Genomic DNA, 26,498 nt, shown 5'->3' with positions numbered 1-26,498 from the left:
TTTGGTACAATCACGTTGACACACTGGTTCTTGCTAGATAACCAAAGTTAAGCAATATTGAGCTACGCCAGTACCAGATGAGTGACCACTTGGAAAGGTTAGGTGCTGTATGTACCGCACAGCCGTAGAAATATCCAGGTTGGTATCTGAGGGCGCATTAATTCACTGGGAGAGATGTACCCCCCCCCCAGTCTTCATTAAGACCTACATTTAGGAGAAGGAAACTTATGTAAAAACCTGCAGTCTACTGTATACTCTGTCCTGTGGCAGTCATCTGCACCGACAAAGGTTAGCAGTAATACCAAAAATGTGAATGGTTCTACACAAAGCCTTCACCACTATGAACAAATCATCTGTGGATTTCTGAGCAACTTAGTTGCTGTGGCGGAATCTCATACGTCGAAATCGACGGGAGAGTTCATTATATTTGGTAGAAAACTTTATGCAAACATTTTGCCTACACATTAGCAAAATCCGGTGCATGCAAAGTTAATGGGATTATTATACATGATATGCAAGTAGGTGTGATATATAGAAATAAAAACACAACTAAGTCCACTAGTAAAAGAGTTAAATAAAATCAAGGCAGAATATTAGTATTTTTTTTTTTTTTTTTTTTTTTTTTTTTTTACACAGTGATCACCACTTATCAAGGCCCGGAAGCCATTCAGGGATAAGGGTTATTGCAAGTACATCACGTTAGTATAACCCAACAATTTTATTGTTGGGTTATACTAATATTCTGCCTTGATTTTATTTAACTCTTTTACACAACACTTTGTTAGCGATCGTTCTGCAGTAATAACCACAGTTATGCCCCTTATATCGAACTCTCCAGAGAGCAAAGTTGATAAAACCATGGCTACATGCGCCTCTCGCATGTGTAATCTCATTTCAAACTATTATCAATGCGTAGCTATGTACACGTGGGGTGTAGTGGAAAAATAGTTGAATACAAGTTGGCCGATGCCTCTAATCTTGTATGATAAAAAAAGTTGTGAGAATTGGAATCTTTGCATGTGATATTTCAGCTTAGGATCACACACACTCGTCTATTTGAAAATAAAAACTTTTAAAGAAACAACTACAGCAAAAAAACAAAAAACAAAAACAAAGCAAAAAAAAACAAACAAAAAAAAACAAAACAAAAAAAAACAAAACAAAAAAAAACAAGTGGAAAAATATAAAAAGAAAAAGAAAATGATACTTACATTGAATCTCAAGGGTAAAATTGAAAAATGCAGTCCCTTCTGCATTGACTGCTTTCATTTGATATTCCCCACTGTATTTTTGTTCGGCCTTTGTGATGTTGAGGACACCATTTTCATCGAGATGAAAGTGACTGTACGCATTCTGTAGATCAAGCTCTTGACCATCTCGCCATAATTTGTATGTGACTTTGGGAGGATTGGCATGAGCAGTAAAATTTACTAATTTCCAATTCCCTTCAAGAATACTAATTTTGCGTGGTGTTAAACTGCTAAACGTCGGCTTGACTGCAGAAGAAAAAGAAATGAATTCAACTTTGAATAGAGAAAAAGTCGTACTTGTTTATGAAAAAGAAATCTGTACACAAGAGATTAAAAGCTGGTAAAACAAAAATTAGCAATGGCTGATAAAAATCAGTTGAAATAATTATAAACATTAAATTATGTAATTAGACAAAGTGCTAAATTTGAAGAGTGTTGTATTTTGGAAGAATGGCTTCCCATTGAACAAACCAAGCATGCAAGGCCCCCACCCTCCTCCTCCACGAGTGAAAAATTAACTTTCACTATGACTAATGTTTGTGCAAAATTTAAAAAAATTCAAGGAGTGATTATTGATAAAATTGCAATTTTATCCCTATAATGACTCCTTGGGGGGGGGTAATTTTGGAGGTAATTTCATCCCTATAATGACCCTTAGGGGGAGGCAACCAAAACTATCCCGGAAAATCTGTTCTGGCAAAAATTTACTTTTATCATGACTAATGTTTGTGCAAAATTTAAAAATATCCAAGGCATGTTTTTTTTTTATTTGAAAGTGATAAAAATCGATTTGAAAGAAGGAAAAATAAAGACCTGGCTAGAAGTAGTTTGGAAATCAATTTCTAACCAAATATGGTGATGATGCTATATGAGTTTCGATCTGTAAATGCGTGCAGTTTTTTGTAGCCGTATCGATGTATGTATATGTGTGTGTGGAGGGGTGTCTAATTGCTGCAACGGGACGATTGGTTCAAGATCGCATTATGTTGTTTGTTTGTAACACTGTTTAATCAGCTTTTTCTGTCCCTGCTTTCGATAACTCACACAGGACACATTTCGATTGGTTAATTAACACTAGATTATTCTTTAATTGTAAATCAGTCATGTGACTTGGATTGCGGACAATGATTCTATGTAATTTCCTTTCCAACTTTCATGGAAGCAGCTTCAAGAAGGTTAAAAATAAAGACTCAGAGTGAAGCTAAACAAGTAGTGAAGGAAAGGGAGAGGCTTAGCATGCAAGTTACACACCTACACGCACACACATGCATACCATACACACATACATACCACGGACATAAACATGCAGTAGCATATATCCTCTTAGAATAAAGATCATTTGAATCCACAATCGTTTTTTAAATTAATAGTTTTCAGTTGAAATGTAAACCAAAAAAATATTCACTATTTAAAAATCCCATTAACTGTTCAGAAGACATTCTTTTTTCTAGCAGCCAAACTTAAGGATCCCAACAAATTTTTATAATAAAGATCCTTTATTAATTTATCCCCTTTTCTTTGTCAACAAAAATACAAAGGAAATGAGGAGATACGAAAGGAAAAAAAAAAAAACTCACACAAGACATTAAGAGTCATTCCATCATTAACAGATTTATCCCAAGCGATGTTAGTCGCCCTGCAGCCATAGACAACTAAATGGTCTTCCGCTGTTGGTATGATATCCAACACATTGACAGTGACCTTTCCACCATTAGTACCATTTCTAATAGTCACATCAGCTCCATTTGCGCTCATAATTTGCTGACCATCTCGTAACCAAATTATTTCGGCTCCGGGGTTACTTGATGAAGACTCACAACGGAGACTAAATTTCTGATCAGCTTTCGCCACCCTTGGACTCGTCGTAATGTTTACAGACAGAGGCGGAACTGAAATTATACAAAAAAAATATCTTTCAATCAGGATTTGTTGGCGTTAATCACTTCATCTCACGGAGAAAAAAAAAAATATGGGAATCTCTTATCAACGTTATGAAAAGTTAACGAATACTTACAATAGACTTTCAGCCGAACTTTTGTAACAAGCGGTTTTACTGTCGCATTGTTTGTAGCTTTGCACACGTAAACGGCATTGTTGTCTTTTGGCATGATCATCACGGACAGGTCTGCGGAGGCAATGTTGCCAATAATTTTGTAGTCCGAATCTAATCGTTTACCGCCTGCAAGAGAAACATTATGACATGAAAGAGATGAAGGTGTCCGATAAATCTAACAGATACGCAAAACGAATAATGAATAAAATTAATTATGTTCGTTATTTTTTTGACATTTATCAGTTCCCTAGATGACGTACCCATGACCTATTGGGTCTCAATCACTAAAATTATTATATTTTGATTTCATTCCAAAATTCATAAACTGTGACGGATTTAGATAATCTTATATTACGAAAGATAATGTCCGTTTTTCTATAACATACTTATCTATTATAGAAAAGGGAGTTAACTGTGTATGGTTGTATGACTAAGAGAAGGAAAACTATTCCAAACCCGGTTAGGTTGAGCTCGTCGGTCCTAAAAGGCAGTCTAATCTAAGGGAAACAACCCCGAAAGAAAATTCTGAGTGGAGCTCCGTAGGTAGTTACTTTGACCAAACTCTGGAAAGTTTCTAGCAACTCTTGCACTTGGAACAATCTCAAGTCCTCCTGATTACGTCTGACAATTGGATTCAGATTGTTTTCCAAGCGAGAGAATTTAGACAATGCTGCACAAGTTCTCTTGACTTGAAACTAATTCATGCGCAAGTCGTGATATTGCAGAAGTTGTGGGTCAACTACAGAACAACAATGAAGAACGCAAGAGGAAACGTGACATTAGAAAAGACAGAGCAATCAACATCTGATACAGAATCATCCCACTAGTGTCCAACATGGGGGAAATATTTCAGAGCTCAAATGGGTATAACAAGCCATATTCAAACTCACAGAAAATTCTAAATGGAACAATGGCATAATCATGTTTATCTTCGTAAACGATGGACGAACATCATGTCTGGCTAAAACTAAAAACTGACAAAACAAGTACCCACAAAGTTAGTATTTTTCTGATCACTGTTGTCTTAATTGAATATTTAAACTATAGAAAAAAAATTCTTTGACCTCAAAGTGGTGCATATTTAATAAGGTAGAGAGGTGCTTCTTCGTTATTGTAATGAAATCCGACAACAGAAAAGAATGAGTTTTCATTTAAAAAAAAAAAAAAAAAAAAACTAACTTTTTTTATTAATTTCAACACTTGAATGAATGTTTTATTTTTTAGAGCACAACTGAACCATGGTACTTGACTTTTGTACGTTTAACTTTAATTCAAGTGATTATGCAAAAATAATTTCATAAAATCAATAGTTGGTTCTTTGATAAAGCAGGGGCACATTTGAAATGAATGTTTCTATTTAGAACACAACTGAACCATGATACTTGACTTTTGCATTTCAATCTTTAAGTGAAGCCATTACTTCCATATAATTTTAAAAAATCAACAGTAGATTCTACAGTGCAATGTAGACTACAATTTATTGTAGACTACAAGACACTGCAGAGAGGCATGTAAAGCTTCCTCCTGGTACTGCAGATATGGTGGGGGTGGGGGATCCCTAACTAAAGTAGGCAATCAATCAATTGGATAAAAAAAATAGGCAATTTCACTGATTCCAATGACAATAAAAAGTATGGAAGGATTTGTTGATCATCATTTAATCCCGGACAACGTTGAATCTTCCTGCTAGTTAGGACTAAATAGAAATTTTCATGTAAATTAGCTCCCTTGAAAAATAATGAAACTGAAATTTTAAGGTTTTTTTTAAATGTTATCCTATTTTTTGTTAAATTGTTTTATCATTAAGTATAATAATATTACTATTATATTACTATATAATATTAGCGAAACTACTGCATATAATAAAATATGACAATACAAACTAGAAATGTATATAACTGAACGTCAATTTATTAAAGCTATTAAATATGCAAATTAGGAATACCTACTGCTGTTTGTAAATTAGCGCCCACACACACTATATATATATATATATATATATATACATACATACACACACCTTTTAATAGTATATTATATATAGTTTTAATGTGTGTGTGTGTATATACATGGCGACTCACCCACTCCCCCCCCAAAAAAAAACGGGCCCCAACTCTAATTAGGCCCCGTTTCTTAGTGTTTTTCCCGAATGAAATGAAACTTTGGTCATAGCTAGTTTATTATATTCAAAACATCACATCAAAACAAAGGTTTTTGGCCTTTTTTCTCCGTTCTGCAGCATATTTATTTTTTGGGGGTCACCCTGTATTTTTAATAAAGATGTTTTTTTAAATTGCCAGATCTATTCAAACTCAATAAAAATGAATTTCACAGAGCATATATATCATTTGTAAGCAATTCAAATACTACAAGTCTATTTAAATCATACACATTATTTTATTTGATATATGGTATATCTTACACGTGCTTCATTGAAGACAAAACTCAGAGACTCCTAAATCCATAAGTTTTTATTGAAAAGGACAAAAAAATTCTCTTATGAATTCATAAGATTATATATATATATTTGTGTGTGTAGAACATTTCAAAATATGCTGCAGCATTAAATTATATGAACAATGGGTACTCTTGCATAATTTGACCTGAATTCTCGTGAATTCCCGTCAAGCATGGATTGGACGAGACCGGTAATCATCGGTGTCAGCCGAGCGTTGTAACAGACGCAGACTAATTAAAAAAGACAAAACAAACCGGAAAAAATACAAAAAAAAAAAAAAAAACCTACCTTGAAAAATGAAAATGTTTATTTCATTTTAGTATTTAAATTTTTTTTATTTTGTTTTTTGCAAAATATTTATCAACAGAAAGTTTGTTTTTAATCTCCGAGAAAAGATTTTTTAACCGTATAATTGTTAGGTGTAAGTACAAGTTTTTGTTTTGTTTTCTTTTTTGTAACTGTATTTTTTTATTTTTTTTTTTATTTTCAAAAATTGTTGTTAACTCAAGTTCTTTTGGTGGCACTGTCCGTTTGCACATCTCCAGGAGAAACCATCCTTTGCACACAATCCTTTTTTAAGTAAACATTTGTGTTTTTGCACCTCATTTTTTGGGGACAGCAATTTCTTCTGGCAATATGAGATTGTCTGCATCGATGTTTTCATTTCTTTTTCTAACATGTATAGATTTATTTTCTTGCCTGTCATTTTTCTGTTTGGCGAGTTTGAAAATATATTTGTCAGCATTTTTTTTTTTTTTGTTGGATTAGTCGCTTTCTTCCAATTCGAATGTCGTCTGCTTCCATTTAGATAGGACTATTTCTTTGGGTAATCAAACTCCCAAAAATTCAATTAAAAAAAAATAAGTGACTAACAGAGAATAAAAAGCCCCTCCCCCTTACTATCACCTTAAAAATTACTTTTACAACAGAAAAAATAATATAAAATAAAAAGTCGAGTTTACGTTTCAACATTTGAACAACGCTCGGCTGATACCAATGATTGCCGGTCTCGCCCAATCCATGCTTGCCGGGAATTCACGAGAATTCAGGTCAAATTATGCAATATAGTCAGAAAAAAATGCTTTTATTCATTTATATTATATGAATAAATGATATTTTAACTTGTCCAGATTTCGTATATATTATTATAATGTTGTGATTTCACAAAAAAAAAAAAAAAAAAGTATTTAGGTGCCATCAGCTGAAACTGAAACTCTAGCATTCAAAACTGACGATGTTACCACTGTACCAATGTGATATGCATATAAACCAATTAAAAGTTGTAAATAAAAATGAATATACAAAATGTTTAACGATTTTTTTACCATCCTGGACTCCTTAAAACAATTTTAACTAAAGACCCATAAAAGAACGGCCCGTAAAAAATCCAATCATTTGAGGCCCCTAGGCCCCTAGTGCTGCTCTGCAATTTTTAGTTTCGGAGAAGATAGAGTTTGAAAATATGGGGACAGACAGACATATAGCCATTTAAAAATATAGATATACACAAACACAAGAAAGCTCATGATCCATTGGATCACAAACACTATTATCGTCACTATTTTACCTTGATTTCACTTCAAAATTCAACCGTGAAAAATGTTAAAACTGTTGGTATTATCTATGCAAGATAGTTTTGTCTTTTTTTTTTTTTTAACTGCAATAATAGTTTAATGCTGCGAAGAGTTGCTTTCCCTTGTCTGGTTTATGCTGACATGTAATTTAAGCATGTAGTAACTCAGAGTTATCTCACTTTATTTGGTTATCAGAACGAGTGCATGATGTGTGCTCTCTCTTCATCTGATCATGTAAATAAACAGACGTGTTCTCTGCATGTGTGTGTGTGTGTGTGTCTGCATGTGTGCGTCTGCATGCGCGTGTCTATGCGTCTGCATGCGCGTGTCTATGCGTCTGTATGCGCATGTCTATGTGTCTGTATGTGTGTGTATCTGTATGTTGTCGATTTATTTTCTTTTGTCAACCGTTGATATGACTTCTCGTATGAATTTTATTTCAAAGAAGAAAGGTATGCTTTCTTTATTTAATTCATAATTAACAAAAATTATTAATTAATATACAAAAACATTCTTATATAACGAAAAACAAATCTCTTCATTTTTATACTTCGATATTATTCATAAGGATAATAATAGGTACTTATTTTGCCACTTAATTTATATATGCATTTGTGGCATGAAAAGACGCTTTGTAAATTAGATGGCAATAGTGAAAAATGTGAGTCCTTCTTTCTATAGAAATGCTCTCATCGAAATTAAAAAATATTAAAGTGGTTAAAGAGAGAAGCGGGGGGAGCAAAATACATTGATAGGTATGCGAGAGATTTTACTTTTTCAGTTAATTACAAATTACAGCAAATAGAAAATTAACAAAGTAATTCTTACTTTTATACCACTTAAGAGAAGCTAAAGGATTTCCACCAACTGCAGTGCATGTCAATCTCTTCATCTCACCAGCATTGATTGAGGAACCTTCTTTGTATCCAGTAATTTTAGGGTTGGCAGGCGGATCTAGAAAAGAAAAGTTGGAATCAAGTCAAAAGTTGAAAAATAAAAACAAAAAAAAAAAAAAATGAAAAGTGGTATAAAAATATGAACAGGTATTACAACTAAATTAAAAGAAATTCTAACTTTAGCCGTTTTAAAATAAATTGTTTCAAAATCGAATTCTGTTATCTCATCGCATATGCAGCAGCAGCACACCAGTCTATTTGAACAACAAAGATGAGCGGCCTCAATCAAAAGAGTCTGGAGTTTGTCTTGCATTTCATAATCAAAGTTTCTTCTTCAAAAGAGATTGGTTGAGAGGGAATATTCTGCAGTGTAACGTGTTTTAGGTATTTGGGACGAAATAGTGCCTGTGAATACTCAGAATTTGGCAGAGGCAGTATTAATCTAACACTTCTAGCATTTTGAGATCTGCAATTCTCATTGGCAAGTTTCGCAGCCGTAGTGAAAGATCATCCAAACACTTGGTAGATAAGGACTTTCATGCCTATAGTGATCTTGGGTCAAGACCACAGATGGGATTATAGGCGGTTGAAGGCGTGTCAGGCATTGTGACATTGCTGTTGTCATAGCCCTAGTGATTAGTCATAAAAATGAACCTTCTATTGCTCTTTATTTATCATTTTTATTGTAGCTGAGTCATGAGGACAAAAACGCGCTTGCTGTCAATATACAGAAGATCAATCATAACTACTATAAAGAATGAGACAACTCTATAGTTGCTGCTACTATCTGTGGTCTCTTACTACTACACCACATGCACTGGCCATCTGTTCTCATGAAAATTCAGCCTTGGCATGTGACGGCAGTCTGTGACATATTTAAGCATCACAGATTGTTGTAACAGTTAGTAGCAGCAACTATAGAGTTGTCTCATTCTCCATAGCAGTTATGATTGCTCTTTTGTAAATTGATTGACAATAAACATAACAGCACACATTTCTATTAAAGGTTTTAATTATTGTTTTAGTGTAGTTTAATTACACACAGTCTCACCTGTCTTCTGTAGGGGAGATAGACAAAATCTAAGAGTTAACCGCTCAGTTTTTTTGTCACATACTTCCTTTTGTACCATAATCGGAGAGAGACTTTTGCTGTTTTCTAAGCCAGGTTGTTCTAATTATATTTCACTGCTAATAAAATGCTGTTCTAATTATATTTCACTGCTAATAAAATGCTGTTCTAATTATATTTCACTGCTAATAAAATGCTGTTCTAATTATATTTCACTGCTAATAAAATGCTGTTCTAATTATATTTCACTGCTAATAAAATGCTGTTCTAATTATATTTCACTGCTAATAAAATGCTGTTCTAATTATATTTCACTGCTAATAAAATGCTGTTCTAATTATATTTCACTGCTAATAAAATGCTGTTCTAATTATATTTCACTGCTAATAAAATGCTGTTCTAATTATATTTCACTGCTAATAAAATGCTGTTCTAATTATATTTCACTGCTAATAAAATGCTGTTCTAATTATATTTCACTGCTAATAAAATGCTGTTCTAATTATATTTCACTGCTAATAAAATGCTGTTCTAATTATATTTCACTGCTAATAAAATGCTGTTCTAATTATATTTCACTGCTAATAAAATGCTGTTCTAATTATATTTCACTGCTAATTGACAAACTATTTCAAACCTGCTCCATCTCTTCTATCACTTGATTCAGCTTAATCAATCAGACCTACCTTATTTTTCTTTTTTTGTTCAACCCAAAACAAGGCATATTGCCACTGAAGTATAAATGACTATTGTAATATAAGACATAGACTTATAGGGAGGGCAACTGGGTGGGGAGTTGTCCAACAACATGTTCACATTTTATTTTAATTTCTATATGTTGGTATGATCGAAGACACAGGAAACAAATTACTAAGGCAAGAAAAATGCTATTTAAATAAGACATTTTCCGACATCAAGAAACTTTTACGATGAATAGTTAGGATTTTGCTGCTAGTTCAATAGGTTGGGGTGTTTACACTGGGGGGGGGGGATACAAGCATAATAGATTAATCAGAGCACATTGAGTGTAATTACTTTTAAAACACACGTAGTGATGCAACAAAGTGATAGGGGATGGGAACCTGGCAGGTAGTGTGGGTTCTACTGGATGCCTACACTTTTTGTTTTCAAGAGTTTAGAAACAAAATGGTGATACTTACACAATACACTGAGAGTTACAGAGTCTGTGACGGCTTGGTTGATATATTCATTTTTAGCTTGGCATGTATACATGACGTTATTCTCATTGCCAGTCAAGTTTACCTTGGTAATAGACGTCGAAATGAAACCACCATCAGGTGACGTTGTCACCTGTGTGTTGTCTTCTGGCAGTTGCCGCCCTCTTGCAAACCATGTGATTGACGCTGCAGGATTACTGTTACTCGATTCACATTTAAGAGTCACCGTCTCACCTGCCTTTGCTAACCGGTGACCAGAAACTTTGACTTTCTTTGGAGGAACTGCAATGGAAACAAATGTTGAAATGGTTTAAACAAATCGATTTGTGATTTCCTGCCATCTATAAATAGAAAAGCGAAAATGTTTGTTTGTGTGTGTATGTATACGTTTTCGTGTATGTCCAAGAAAGACTTTTTTCCGAGAATCGATTGGTCGCCTCACAACTTCTTAAAACTTTATATCGCGCCTAAATGATAATATATACGAGTTAACTGGGATCGCCTGTCTATTTAATTTGCCTGACTTTCAAAAGATAAATGTTCAACAATTTTCGATCACCGCATGTGCATTAAGCTTTTTTGTATAAAAAAAGAAGCAAACAGACTTGCGGTAAATAAAACACTGTCCCACACTCAAAGTTGACGTCATGAACTCGTCGAAAACGGGCACTTGCCAAGCCACACTTTTTTTTTCACACTTTATTATTTTCCAACTGGTAGTCAATGGGACAATAGCGTAGTAATCAGTGGAAATTTGATAAATTAAATTACTTTTACAGTTCAGCAAGAACTTGTTTATGTTGGACTTGAAGATGTTCACGTTGTGGTCAGCTGGAAAGTAGGGAAACGGAAGAGAGTTCCACAGATGTGCAATTCTAAGAAAGAAGCTTTGTTTATGGAATCTACGTTTAAGTTTAGGCTCAAATAAAGAGTGGGGGAAATTATTGATAATGGTTTCAGCTAGACGAGTGTTTTTCGTGAAAGTTTGGCAAGGAGGGACCATAGATTGGAGCTCAGATGAGTACTTGCCATGAAAATAATGATAGAGCAGAGACAGGCTCACAACGTTCCTTCTGTGGGAAAGAGGTTGCAGCGAAGAAAAAAGGGCATCCCCCACTAGGCTACAAAGTCTATTTTGAACTCTGCCAGGGCAGAATAAGGTACTTCTCGCAGCTTCTGCCCAGATGTGGCAACTGTACTTCATCCAAAAGTGTAACAGATCTTTCTGGCTTCTTTCTCTTCTACAGAACTTAAATCAACCTTGCATGCTACAGTAACAATAAAACACGAGCACTATAAAATCAATGAAGTTAATGAAGTGGTAATTAATGTTGATTAATCACATTGAGCAAGGTAAAAATTGTATCCTAACTTATTAATCATCCTCCCACAGTGGGTTGATGTGACACGAAAAGCAAGAGTTGGATTTGAAAAGCTGAAGAAGAGCACTCTGCCCTTCAAAAATGCTTTAGCAGCGCTATTGATATTCCCTGGTAGAGACATCAGGCAATTAGCCTGAAACCAACCCCTTTATGGAAAAGGTAAATCAATGGTGGGTGGACCTCCTAGAACTGCACAGGAGCAGAGACATACCTCAGTCAATAGAGAGCAAGCCATCTAATCTCCGATTGGAAGATTAAACATTGAAAGCAACATGTAAAAGTTTCAATGTCATTGTTGCTGTATCAAAGAGGATGACTCAAAAAAATAATTTGAGTAAAACATTTAATCCAAAAGTTTGTAAAATAATGTAAACATGGCTGCAATTATCTAATCATGTTCACTGGATGAGTATTATATTCAAATATGTTTTAGATCTTGATGCTTGCTGTCAGATTTAAATTGAATTACCTCCCCTTAAAAAAATCTATTTACTTTTCATTTGTATCGAATTGAGAAGCAAATAATTCATGAGTAAAGAAATTAAAAATGTAATCTCCAGAAGGAAATTTGTATAATTTACTTTGGCGGAGTAAAAAAATATAACAAATAAATGATTAAAAATGCCTAAATTGATCCTGCTTTCAGCATTATTTTTTGTATGCATCAACATAACACTCAAATCTTCATAATTTATAAAGTACACACAAAAAATAAACAAGAAAACTTCAATTTGAAAAGGTTACGCAAAATATCAAATGATTTGACAAATTCAAATGTGATTATTAATTGGATTTATTAAAAATTCATCGAAAATGGAATCCTATTTGATCAAATTGAAAATGTAAATGAATTTCAATTTTTAGTCAATATGAGCGTTATTTCAACATTCGCATATTCAAAATTTAAATAGAAAAATGAAGAGTGGATCAAGGGTTACTTCCCTTGGTTAAAAAGATTTCTTCTTCATTTCTACATTGCTGAACTTGTCAACGTTCACAAAACTCAATTTGCAATTGTTCATTTTCAAGGACTTTTCAAGGCTTCTCCAGACAAAATTTCAAGTTTTTTTAAAAACAAAATTTAGAATTCGTTTTACAATCCACAGAGATTCGAAAAAAAAAAAAAAAAAAAAAAATGATCAAAATTGAAATATACAACAAATAAATTTTACCATAGCCAATAAAAGTTGTTTTGCAATCTACCTACATCATTTTTTGGTGTTTTTAAATAGTTTTAAATGCTTTTGATTTCGTCTCAAATATTAACTTTCTTTACGGCTTTTAAATTTCCAACCAAGATTGTCCGGGGCAAGGACAATTATGTTTTTAGAGGAAGGGAATCATTTTTATTTATAGTGGCTGCCATTACCTCCATTCCATAAATTATAAATGAGAGCAAAAATAAAAAAGAAAGAAAAATAAAAATGAACCTCTAAAAAAAAAATGAAAAATAAAAATGAACCTCTACTCTAAAACAAACTTTCCTTGCACGGACGAGACTAACGGCGTGTATGATTATGTCCTTTTCAAAATATTTTCCATATTTTCAAGGATTTTTCAAGGTAATGATAGAAATAGTCTTTTCAAGGCAAAAGTTAAAATTCAAGGACTTTTCAAGTCTGTACGAACACTGTCTTTATGAAATTATAAGAAACCAATTGTTAATACGGACATGTTTAAGTATTATTGCATCACCCATTCATATTGATTTTAAAGAGAATGCCATTTACTCTTCTTAAAGTGACCAGTTAACAGACACATTTGAATGGCCAAGCAAACTTCTCTTACGGGAAGAATAAATTCCTACTTACAATGCACTGTCAGTTTGAAAGATGCCACAAGCGGGTTTGGTGTTGCTACATTTGAAGCTTCACACCTGAAGATAGCATCATTGTCCGAAGTCCGAACGGGCATCAGGGTTAATTCGTTCTCTGCTTTATTCTGTCCAGTCACGTACGATTGGTCAATTTCTCTGTCATTTTTATACCAGACGACATGAGCCAGTGGATTGCCTCCTTTCGATACGCATAGCAACCGTAATGTGTCGTCAGTGCGCACCACCTGGCCCTCTTGATAACCAGAAATTTCAGGGGGATCGGGTGGAACTGAAATTAAATTTTAAACAGTTTTAACAATGACAAATGTAAGAATTAAAAGGTATATTTTTACTTTAGCAACAACTCAACACTTACCTTTAACATGACTGATAGATTTTCGGGTGTGCTGAAAACGAATATCACATTAAAATTTTGGACAGATATGTAGTTTTCTAGATATTAAGATCCCCCCCCCCCAATATATTAATGAATGTCAAGTAGCAGTCACTATTCTTAACATGGGGAAGAAAGCCATTTTGTAACATGCATGTACATAAGTACTTGTTTAGTTGAGAGGGGGAAATATGGCTGCCAATGAAAACATAAGGGATTACATTGGATAATAAAGATGTTAATATCCAGAATACTTGTCTGCTCCAAATTTGAACGCGATATTCATGTTCAACATACCCCCCCCCAAAAAAAATGTAAAAGTCATTAATTTAACGGTGAATGCAGAGTTGCCATTTGAGTAAAAAAAAAAAAAAAAAAAAAAAAAAAAATACTGAATTAAAATATAAACATTTAAATAGTCATGGATCTCATATGAAAAAAAAAAAAAAACCCTAATGAAATGAATGTTTCATTCCTTAAGTTAAAAATTTTTTTTTTGTATGTAATCATACAAAATTAAGAGTTTAAAAGATTTGAGAATGAGTTTTTTTTTTAAACTGGCTTGAACCATTTTAATTAGACATAATTTGCAATTTACTCAAAGTCACTCATCTCTAAGTTTCTGTCTATTGCTTTCACCCTCCCTCGTTGAATCTGGTTTGTCCCTTCCCATCTTATACTGTTTCATACATTCGACTAATTATGTACAGCAAAAGTGGTAAAGTAAAAATAACAAGATTGAAACAGTCCAGTACAAACAATACTAAATGCCACCATCAATTGAAAGAGAGAGGGAGACAAAACTAATTTTTAAATTTGGTTTTTATTTCTTAGTCTGTATATCTGTCTGTCCACACGACTTTTTCCAAAACTACTTGAATGATCTGGCTGAAATTTTGTGTGGACTTTTGTTATGATAAGGTGCAGCAAACTAAATATTGTGGTATCTATTTGTCAGTTAGAAGTTATATATATATATATATATATATATACATACACACATGTGACAGTATACACATGTGTATGTGTGTATTCAAGAAAACGTTATTAAATAATTGTTAATAAAATTTGTTTATTTTTTAGAAATCCTTAACTTAAACCGTAATTCACAACACCAACTCTGAACATCTATACTCTTTTGACTGTCAAAGACTCGACCTCTCTCCAATTCATCCTTGTAGCTGCAACTCCCTTCATGTGCAAATTAATGCCATATATTTATAGATAATCCATACAAACTTGTTTTTTTTCTCTTCTTTTTCCATTCCTCAATCTCATAAGCTGGCAGGCTAGGCAGAGGCACTGCTACTTGTGTGAATAGTATCTTCTGTTATCTTAGTAACAGTTCTTGAATTTTTTTTTTTTTTGATAATCTCAATAGTCTATTTTGTATTCTGGTCAAATAGGTACAGTTAATTTATTACTGGAATCCTTTGAGATGAGTAATTGATTTATTTGCGGACTATTATTCTCATCTTCATAGTTTTTATTGTTTCACAACATTTTGACCAACTATTCCTGTGGCCTTTGTTACGTGTTCATAATGTCTTATTGCCTAAGACAGTACATGTGTGTATAACTCAACGTTGACATACCCTTTTTTTTCTGCCTCTTGGCTTTGTCGCTCGTAGCTGCAAAAGGGAAGTGCATGCATAAAATAACAAGATAGAGGCTTCTTTTAATAAATGCTTAATTTTATTCTTTCCTATAATTTGGCACTGCCCCATTCTTTCTTAGCCATTCTTCACTCATTTTTGTGTTTCTTTCTCTGACACACCAATCTCAATGTGTCTGCTCCATCCAAAATCGGAAACCAGACTGATTTGCATGCAAGAAAAAAAGTTATCTTCCTCTTTCTTTCATGCTCTCTCTTTCTTTCTACGTTCCTTCACACATACCGGAATGACATATTTCAGGTGCTATCGTCGACCCCAGGCACAGAGTTTAACAATTGTCTGTAACTTGATCCTTCAACTCTTCTTGCACTAACCAACCCTCACAGCAAAATCACAATTTTCAACATGCCGACGTAACCTGGTATAGATTACATATCAATGCACCTAACAAAGTTCGGAGGCAAAACGTTGTGATGATGAGAAGAATAAAACAAAAAACGTTTAGGAAAATGACTTGAAGGAAAATATTCTCACATGAAATGCTTAGTTGTACCACTGTCTCCAAAGGTGGACCTCGAACAGCTTCATTTGAAGCCTGGCAACTTAGGTAGGCGTCGTTGTCTTTATAAATATATTGCGGTCGATAAGTCAGTATGCTTTTTGCAGTCATACGTTTTCTGTTCTTGCTGTTGACCACTTCACGTTCAACGCCGCTCGTTATCCTTTCGCCATCTTTGAACCATTCCAGTTGAGCAGCAGGACGGCCGTTGTGCGCAATGCAAGTAAGTTTCAATATATCCTGAGTCGAAGGGATCTCAATAATGGAACCGTTACTGAAGCCGACTATTTCAGGAACATCTGGAGGGACTGGAATAAACAGAAAAAAAAAATGCATCATAACATGTAACAAATAGAAACAAGACATAGTTCGCAGAGAAATAATATCAAGTTTTCAAAACATTTCCAAAAATGTTACAATAATTAAATAAGCAGTTGTAATTGTGTGAACGTTTATCGCCAAAATTGGAAAGAAATAATAAAAAGAAAAGCTCAGCTGAAAATTGTTAGAATTGTTAAGGGCTCATTGGAAACAGAATTTAATAGTCTTACGAGTACTGATAAAAAACATTTTTTTTTTTTTTTTGATAAACTTAAATTTTGGGAATGTGAACATCTTGGACAACAATCAGATTCCACTATACTTGTCGAAAAAACTTAATGGAAAGTGATTCAGGGTGTGGTTGCAAGACGGAGTTAATGTTCTTACTGATGAAAAAAAAAAAAAAAAATTTCAAGGGATTCCCTATTTTGGATTTTCAATGCTTTTTCCAAAAAATTTTTTTTACCAAGGCTCGAGGGCCACTCGAGGATAACGATTAATGAATGTCAAGTAGTAGTTTAACAAGTGTTAATGGTGTTAAGTTGGGTAGAATTTCATTATTTAAGGAGACGGTTCGACAAGAATTTGTTTACATTGGACTTTAAGGCTATGATATTGTAATCGGCCAGGAAGCAGCCCAGCGGAACAGTGTTCTACAGATGAGCAGTTCTAGGACAGAAGCTTTGTTCATGGAATCTGCATTTAGATTTAGGCACAGATAGAGAATGAAGGAAATTGTTGATAGTGGTTGTAGCTAGTAGAGTGTTTTTTTTTTGTGAAAAAATTTTATGCTTCTAATTCTTTATATCTTCAAGTCTTTATTCATGATATTTGGGATGATTTTTTTGTCTAGAAATATCTTTTTTGTTTTCAACTTTGCAGAGCATGATTGAGTTTTGCTAAGGAAAAGAAAGAAAACATTATTTTTAATACATTTTAGCCAAGAAAGCCAATGTTTTCTGAAGACAGTTTGTTGCTATCAGATGAAACTAACAGGAAACTGAATATCAAACAAAAACAAAGCTTACATAGAGCAAGCAAGTGTCAAAATAAGATGCCGTGGGCTCCATAGTGTCTGTTTTTATCGAGATGCATCGACCAATGATTGGCTGTGGCGGAGATCATAGCGTAAGACAAGCCGAGAATTTGCATATATGCAATGGAACTGTGGAGTCACGCATATTTAGAATAACTTGCTCCCATTGATGCACAACTAAATACAACACCGCATGCACTTATGCATTCACGATGATCACAAGGAATTTTGAGATTAATAAAATTATTAGACAACTTCAAGCGTGCATACATCTATTTCTTGTGTCTGCATAATTTTCTTAATTACATATTGAATTACATTTTTATACACTATTATTAATGGAATATTCATTGACATAAAAATGCTGTCGCATAAAATATGAAATTTAAAATTTTCTATTTACAAAATTCCATTACAAAATTAAATGCGGCTTAGGCAAGTCAAATAGTTTAACGTTTGTTAATTAAAAAATAATTGTAATGCTTGGATACTAGAAAGGAATTTCAAAGTTTTTCAACTGTCAAAACGACATGTAAACTGGCTACAGCATTATTAGCAAACCCTCATGCATGAGGATTTGCTAAGATTGTAAATTTTGGAAATTATTTACATCCAATAGTTTTATAGAAATTAAAAAAGCATGACTATAAATTGATCATAGTTTCATAATCCAATTCAATTCATAATTTACAATCCAACAATATTGCAACAATAAAACTTAACTTTCAAAGTCATAAATTTAAAGGATTTAAAATGGCATAATTTAAAGATAAAAAAGTTAAAAAAAAAAATTCTGATTCCTGGATCTGGTTTGTTTTACGACATAACTTATTTTATGCCACATGAATCTGTCACATAATTCAAATTATTTATACTTTCTAAAAATACTGCTCATCATTGGCAATCTTATTTACTCTCAATATGATTGACATCACCTAGAATTTATTTTGGGTAGAAAACTGAAAAGGAGAAATAAGGTTTTAATTTGAGGAATTAGATTGAATAATGCAGTTGTGATGAACTTAGAAGTGCAAGACCATGATGTGATTAACCTCTCCGAACTTCCGTCTAGCCAAAGGACTGAAATAGAAGAATGGTTCAGCCACTAGGATCTTGTCTTCAGGTATCACAAGTCACCATCAGTCTACAAGTGGGCCCGTTTACAAGGTGGGGTTGTTTCTACTCCTCTGCATACAGTGTTAGTCAGCAAATTCATGGCCATATTTGATTCCCGAATAATGCCAGATAAAATTTAACACACTCTACAAAAGCTATGAAAATAGCCGGCAAAAGATTGGACGTAAAAACGTTAAAATGACTTTCGAAATTTGTTTCAAATTTCAAAAGTTAAGTGGTCAAATGGTCAAAGCAGCCAATGTTAATCATCCAAAGTGTGCTCCACAATGTTGTCAATAGGCCAAAGCCACATGGTAGGCCATTTACGGCATGGAAAGGGATCAGTTCATCCGTAGTTGGTGGAAATCATTCATGCAATGCCTAATCTAATGTTGAGATTTGACAATGGAAAATATATATTTCAGAAAAAGCACAAGGTTGGAGCCATTCCTCAATTGATTTGGATTGGTTGGTTGTTTTATGGCATATCAACCCTTTTCGGGTTATTTAATGCTGAATCCAAAGATTTTGAAGAAAAACTTTTTAATAGACTATATTTGTTGTTTTCAAGTCAGTTTCTATTTAACCCATAGTTGGGACCCTAACAGGTACTACCACTCCGGGTTAAAGCGGACCTGGGAGCAATGGCAATTAAAGGGTGGCTCCACACTCCCCAAAGCCCGCAAGCTCGGGCCTCACCACTGGATATAGTTTAAGGTCATATCCAGGACCGAATTGATTTGGAAGAAAATCCTGAACACGTTTATGCTGTGTCTCATGAAAAGCATAGAACTAGAGTAAAGAAAAAAAAAAAAAAAAAAAAAAAAAAAAAAAAAAAAATCAAGACTTGCACGTTTTAAAATTAAAGTTTAAACTATAAATCAGTTATCACTAGGGCTATGACAACAGCATATTCTTATTGTTTTGACTCTCTAGTATATATTCGACACAGTTAATCAATCGAGAACCACATCAATCAATATAAAAGCATATAAGATATCAACAGATACACACCCGAGAGTCAAAACAATGAAAAGAATATGCCGTTGTCATAGCCACCAAAGTTTCATTAATAATTCTTGCAGAAAATTAAGAAATAAGATCCAAAGTTGAAGCCTCGTTTTTTGTTTTTGTTAATTTTTTTTTTTTTTTTTTTTGACAGAGAGGATAATCTTGTATAAAATTATTTTCTATGCATCTTGACAACGAGTGTATGGTCTCAAACCAAATGCAAGTCGAGCATTATTAACACGAGTGGAACCTTGTTGAAACTGCAGTTCGTTTTTCCATCTATATGTAAAATTTATTGGTAATATTTATCTTGGAATAATACATGTATATAAGTTTTAATGATATGAAGGAAAACATTTCCTTCATAACAGTAATTGTCAGCCTAGTATTCTTTAAATAAAAGTTGTAACAATGTAAATATTTTCAAAACATTTTTACCCTATAAATAATTGAAAAATTTTTCTAATAAAAATTATTTTTATTTCTTGCAACAATTTTAATCGTCTCTTTATCAACTAAAAATATTCTTTAAATTTGATTTTAAAAAGATAAAAGTCATCAGAACTTTCAATAAACACATAATTCTTTCCTTTAACTACAAAAATTTTCAGCTAAAAATATTTTAAATAAATTAATCAACCATTGTAGTTTTATTGGAACAATTTAAATGTTTTTTTAAAAAATTAACCAAACTGTAAAAATAATTGTACGCTAGATATTTTTTTAATATAACAAATCTCACTTAAAAAAATATTCATTTAAAATTGTAGCAATTAGATATGTGTTGAAATTACATTAAAAAAAAAAAAAAAAAAAAAAAGATTTCTAAAACTGATTAAGTTGATGGGACGACAAAATTCAATTTTGGAACAATTTATTTTTAAATGGGTAAAGCAACATCAGTTAAATATCAATTATTTTTCATCTTTGGATGTACTTACAAATGTGAAGTAGAATATAATTACATACACACAAGCTCCTTCAGCCTTCGACAGACTATGGATACCCACGAAGGGGTACCTGCACGTGAATTTTTTGTGGCAGGAGGTGCACAATCTCCAACCATACCTCTCCTGAGTCAACATTTTTAAATACTAGTGGCAAGTGAAGCGTATGTACAGGACAACTGGAAACAAATGCTGAGATAAACAGAGTATATACAGCATCTAGAATTCCCAAATGGTTACCCATCTGGTACTTATCAGGATCAATGTTGCTTAACTTCAATAATTTGATGATAATGTGTGTCAATGCAATTATGCCGTATATATAATTACATACCTGCTAATTATGACCTAATGTAACAGAGTGCAGATGTGCATATACCAATGCATGCGAAATGAACTCATTAATAGGTAAAAAGAAGCACTAGAAAAAGGACTATCATGTTAGACATGGATGATGTTCGGAGAATGTAAAAATAAATGTCATTGTCACAATGGGAAAAAGTTTGAAGTTCTTTCCTATTCTTTTTCGACTTTGTGACTGAGGCTACAACGTGTTGGGTATCGTTACACTGTCAGTCATTCTCAGAATGGTTAATTCTCACTTCGTGTTTGTCAGTTGGTCAGTTCTTGTAGTAGTCTTTACCAAGTTGGTCAGTTCTTGTAAATACTTACCTTGCACGGTGAGATAGGCAGACGCCATGAGAGCATCATTCCCTTTAGCTGGCATCACCTGACACTGATACTCAGCATCATCGCTCAATCTCACATCAGTAATCATCAAATTGTATTCCCCTAATTTTAAGTCTCCAACAACTTCATACCGAGGAAATCCAGGTATTGATGGGTCCATGCCTTTAAAGACAAAAAGATGAATTAATAAAGTCAAATAGTAATTTTAGAAATTGCATTTGTATTATTCTCATCTGGAGTTTTATTTTCACAACGTTTCATCCGATGCAACTTGCAACTTTCTTTAAGTTGGATCTTGTCAAACTCTGGAATTTATACAGAATTGTTAACCTAAGCATGTATTTAATTCATAAGCATAGATTGTGGCCCCCTATCACTCATGAACAAGTAGAAACGTTAAGTTATTTTATTATTGGAATAACCTGCAGTGAGGATTGAACTTTCAACCTCCAGAAGACTGTCACTTTACCTGTTGAGTAACGTGTCAATATAGTTTAACAAAGCTAGCAGAGTTTATAAAGATGCATCTAAAGACAGTTGGAGGTTACATCATTCAAAATGTTGTGAATAAAACAAAACTGAAAATTTTCATCTGAATAATTTGAATCATTAAACGTCATCTGAAAAGTTCCAAAATATAAATGAAAGGCCATTATTGCCACAACATTTTCTAAATGAGCAAAGGAAAACACACACACACAAACAAAAATAAAATAAACATTGTTTATGATAAACAATTCATGAATGCACTGAGTCTTAATTGAGAAAAACTCATTAAAATACAAATAGGAAATGAAATTATTTGCACAAAAATAATCAATGTTACATATTACTTAGCAGTACTTAATTTTGAAAGAATATTTGATTTTTTTTTTTTTATTTGACATTTTATAAAAACGCATGTATTGGAGTTTTCAACACAAACACCAGCATATTGTCTTTGGTGTTTACAGAAGTACACATGAGGTTTAAATACAGAGGAAAAAGAGACAATAATAAGGAAGCAGTTAATACATACATATATTTATATACATACACATTTATTTCTGAGAGAATTTGTTAAAGATAACTGTAAGAAGGACATAATTCACGATATTCAAAATGGATGAAAATTACGGCAAAATGACAAAAAGATGTATTTTGTTGCTCTTTCAAACTTTTTATCACTCTTGATAAAGCCTTCGTATCAGTTAGGCGAAATGTTGAGATGGACTACTGAAGTTTTGCATCTTGATTTTATCTCATACCGTTGGATTTATTTTATCGTTAGTCATCATAGGGATAATTATTATGGGTGCAGTTACTAACAGAAAGTTTACATTAACGGTCCATAAAACAATCAAAATAGGCATGTATTGTCAGGACAAACTATTTTTAGAAATATCTATGAGTGTTGTAAAAGTAGATACGACTTCCTTGGAGGATATCTGGAACGATTGCCACGATCATTAAATGCCATGACTGAATAAATCTAGGAACAATAGCTGCCGTAAACATATGCAATGCTGTATGTTTAATGAGAAGCATAGATGCAATGCTTGCAACGAGAGAAATATTTAGTTAAGGGAAGAGAGAACACCAGAGAAATGGCTGATATCTTTGAAATAGATAAATGAAATTGAAATAGATTGGATAAGAGGTTCCATGCTATGATTGCGATCCACTTGAGATTTTCCAAAAGTAATGTTTATAACAGTTGGTTTGTCTCATTGTCAGTCAGCATTTTAAATCGATACATTAACAGCTGATAATCTCAAGTGGTGTTGTAGTGTGCTGTAAGTCATGAAGGTCATTCAATAAATAAGGTATTTTTTTGCATAAGGATTTCTAAATTTAGAATTTAGATTTACGTTTTATTTTTATTTTTTGGTTTTACTTTTTCACATAGATTTAATTTCTTTTGCAGGTAAAAAAAAAAAAAAAATTAAAAAAAAACTTTAATAGTTTTGGCAATTAATGTAGATGGCCAACCAAGAAGCATGTTCCAGGATTGAACAGTGGCCAGTTCATATTTAATAGTTATTTCTCTTCAATAATATTCAAGTAATCTCCCCTGAATTATACTATCCAGCCGGAGAATGCACCCTCTTTCCACTATCTCTCTTGGCAAACAGCAGTGAGGATAGGAGTCGTGAGTGGTGTTCCGAGTGTGTACAGGGGTGGCCGACAAGGCAATTCCTGGCCTTGAACTGTTTTTCACAGTACGGCCAGCTTTTTCCATTTTCATTCAGAGGGTTGGCTTGTAAGCGTTCTTCTCTCTATCTCTTTTTTGAGGTCTGTATGTTGGTTGGCCTCGAAGATGGTTGTGCCTTTGGTAATGGCCTGCCTCCAAGTTTGCCTGTCCTTGGCCTGGGTCTCATGATTACTACAGTGTGAACGTGCGAGTTTTCACTGCACAGACCGTTATCTTCTGCTCTTGTTGACATTCAGATTAAGAGCTTAATTCCAACACTGATCAATCATATGGCCTTGATCAGTGATAACAAAAGGTTCTCTTCCCTCTCCAAACAAAACCATAACAGTTTAAAAGCAATGTTTAATTTTGTGGATCTATAATTATATTTGCTTTCTCTACCAAATGACTCATTCGTGGCTGAGCAGAATGCAAATCAAGACCAACTTTTATTTTTACAGGACAATAGTTTATTAACCAAAAGAAACACAACTGGCCTTCTCCTGTTGAAATAAATAAATTTATATATTTTATATTTATTTTTTATTTATTTTTTTATCCAGGGATCACCACTTATCAAAGCCTGGTGGCCACTCGAGGATAAGGGTTAATGGGTATACATTAGTCAATGTGATTATAGCGTAGTAAACAAAAGTAGTGGAAATTTTGTAAATTGGATTACTTAGAGGGACGGTTCATCAAGAACTTGTTTACGTTGGACTTGAAGACAATCAGATTGTAGTCAGCTGGAAAGCAAGCAACCAGAAAGAGTTCCACAGACGTGCAGTTCTAAGAAAGAAGCTTTGTTCATGGAATCTACATTAAGGTTTAGCTACAGATAAAGAGTGGGGGAAATTATTGATAGCGGTTTTGGCTAGAAAGTTTGGCAAGAGGGGGACATAGATTGAAGCTCAGACAAGCACTTGCCAAATAATGATAAAGCAGAGACATGCCCGCAATGCCTCATCTATGAGAAAAAGGTTGCAGGGAAGAGAAAAGGGCATCCCCTACTAAGCTATTAAGTCTATTTTGAACTCTATTAAGGCAGGATAAGCTGCTTCTAGCGCTTATCCTCCCCAGATGTGGCAACAGTACTCCATCGTTGGCCGAACCTGGCTTTTATAAATTGCATCAGGAGTGAGATATCTACTGGAGCGGTAGAAGGATCCTACCATTTTTCCAATGACGTTGGTAATGGATTTGATATGTGTTCCATTTCAGATCAGGAGTAAAGGTCAAACCCAGAAGCTTGTCAAAACATGAAGCCTCCCCAAGACGAGATCCATTCATTTCAATTGAAGCCAGATGGACATCAGAGCATTGATGATGCAAAGATAGAAGCTTGGTTTTAGATGCATTAAAAGTAACCAGCCACCTCTTTCCCCATTGTACCACGTGCTCAAGATCAGAGGAGAGAGTATCTGAGAGAACTTGGTCATTTATGGTCTTTGATGTGCTTCCATAGACAGTAGTGTCGTCAGCATAAATATCTATGAATGATGTAAGGGTTTGATTTGGAAGATCATTAATGTAGATCAGGAAGAGAGTTGGGTCCAAGATGGACCCTTGAGGAACTCCAGCATTAATACGGAGAGCTTCTGATTTCTGCCCATCAACTACTACTCTTATGAACCTATCAGAGAGAAATGATTTAATAATTAAGACATTTCCAGTTATACCATAGCTGGAGATCTTGTGAAGTAGACCATTATGCCATACTTTATCAAAGGCCTTTGATATGTCAAGAGCAATTGCCCTAGAGAGGAAGCCTCCGTTGAGATTCGCTAATTCTATGAGAAATAACCATAAGCATATCTGCTGTAGATCTTGCAGAACAAAAACCATGTCACTAAGGAGGTTATTTTTGCTGAGATGGTTGACTACTTCTCTAACAGATTTCAGCAACTTACTCATGATGCACAGGAAACTTATTGGCCTGTACTGAGAGGAAGATGAACAATCACCTGAATTCTTAAATACATGGAATACTGATGAGATTTTCGAAGGTGTTGGGAAGCATTTCTCCTTAGACAATGCTTAAATAACTTTGTAAGTATGGGTGCTAGTTCTGGTCGAAGCTTTTTGAGCCCTATATTTTTGGTTTATAATGTAGGTTAAAATATATAAAAGTATATAATTGGAATGCTGTATGAGGATCATTCAATATATAAAGGGAATTTTTCAGTGTAGCGACTTCTAAACAGATAGAAACTTACCGTTTTTTTTTTGAACATGTTCTCCCAACAATGTCACACACATTTCCCACCTGTGTACAAGCTTCCGTATTCTCTCAGCATAAAAATTTTGGACCAATGTCTTGGCCAGTCGCTCACAACGCTTTTTACTTTAAAACTTTTAAACTTTGTGCCTCTTGTGAACACTTTCACAGGACCAAACAGGTGACAGTCTGAAGGGGCTAGGTCTAGGCTGTAAGGGGAATGAAGTTGCAGTTCCCAGCCCAGGTAATTGATGGTCTGCACCATTTGGGTTGCTATGCAAGACCTTGCGTTGTCATGATGCAAGATGACCCTGTGTTTGTTCTTTATCTTTTTTGACCTCAGCAGTTCACGATAGTCTGCACTGTTCAGTGCTTCCTTTCTCAAAGAATGAAATGGTGATTGGGCCTTGCATATCCCAAAAAAAGCATGAGCATCACCTTCTTCATGAACTGCTGAGATTTGGACTTCTTTATTGGAGAGCCTACATGATTCCATGCCATAGACTACCATTTGGATTAAGACTCATACCATGTATTGTCACATGCTACCACCTTCTACAAAAACTCATGATCATCCTCATCATAGCAGCAGAAACACTGTTGGGACATCTTGACTCTTCTGTTATCCACAAACAGCTCCAAGTTTTAAGATGTAGAATGCAAAATTTTACTTGGGTATGACGGACCAAGCTTGAACTTGAATTTCATCTGTCTGCGTCTATGAAGGTCGTTCTCTCATTG

The 26,498-nt window shown here is 33.9% G+C and overlaps 1 protein-coding gene across 20 annotated transcripts in view; it reads right to left on the bottom strand.

Moving 5' to 3' along the window:
- Positions 1 to 26,498, bottom strand: part of LOC145248789 (nephrin-like) — a 482,982-nt gene that overhangs the window by 76,293 nt on the left and 380,191 nt on the right. For all 20 annotated transcript variants that reach the window (XR_013863396.1, XR_013863397.1, XR_013863398.1 and 17 more), the window contains 8 exons: positions 21,349 to 21,528; positions 16,221 to 16,553; positions 13,672 to 13,965; positions 10,461 to 10,760; positions 8,164 to 8,289; positions 3,265 to 3,429; positions 2,828 to 3,139; positions 1,212 to 1,496 (listed from right to left, as the gene is read on the bottom strand). Coding sequence is in view for 16 of the 20 variants with exons in the window: in XM_080110432.1 (XP_079966558.1) it covers positions 1,212 to 1,496; positions 2,828 to 3,139; positions 3,265 to 3,429; positions 8,164 to 8,289; positions 10,461 to 10,760; positions 13,672 to 13,965; positions 16,221 to 16,553; positions 21,349 to 21,528 (1,995 nt within the window). In the remaining 4 variants the exon portion in view is untranslated. The remainder of the gene's footprint in view (positions 1 to 1,211; positions 1,497 to 2,827; positions 3,140 to 3,264; positions 3,430 to 8,163; positions 8,290 to 10,460; positions 10,761 to 13,671; positions 13,966 to 16,220; positions 16,554 to 21,348; positions 21,529 to 26,498) is intronic.

The sequence above is a fragment of the Euprymna scolopes genome, chromosome 27 (assembly GCF_053919585.1).
Source record: "Euprymna scolopes isolate OS-2025 chromosome 27, ASM5391958v1, whole genome shotgun sequence".
Classification (NCBI taxonomy): domain Eukaryota; kingdom Metazoa; phylum Mollusca; class Cephalopoda; order Sepiida; family Sepiolidae; genus Euprymna; species Euprymna scolopes.
The sequence above is the reverse complement of the archived record's forward strand: the minus strand, read 5'-3'. Positions and strand labels throughout refer to the sequence as shown.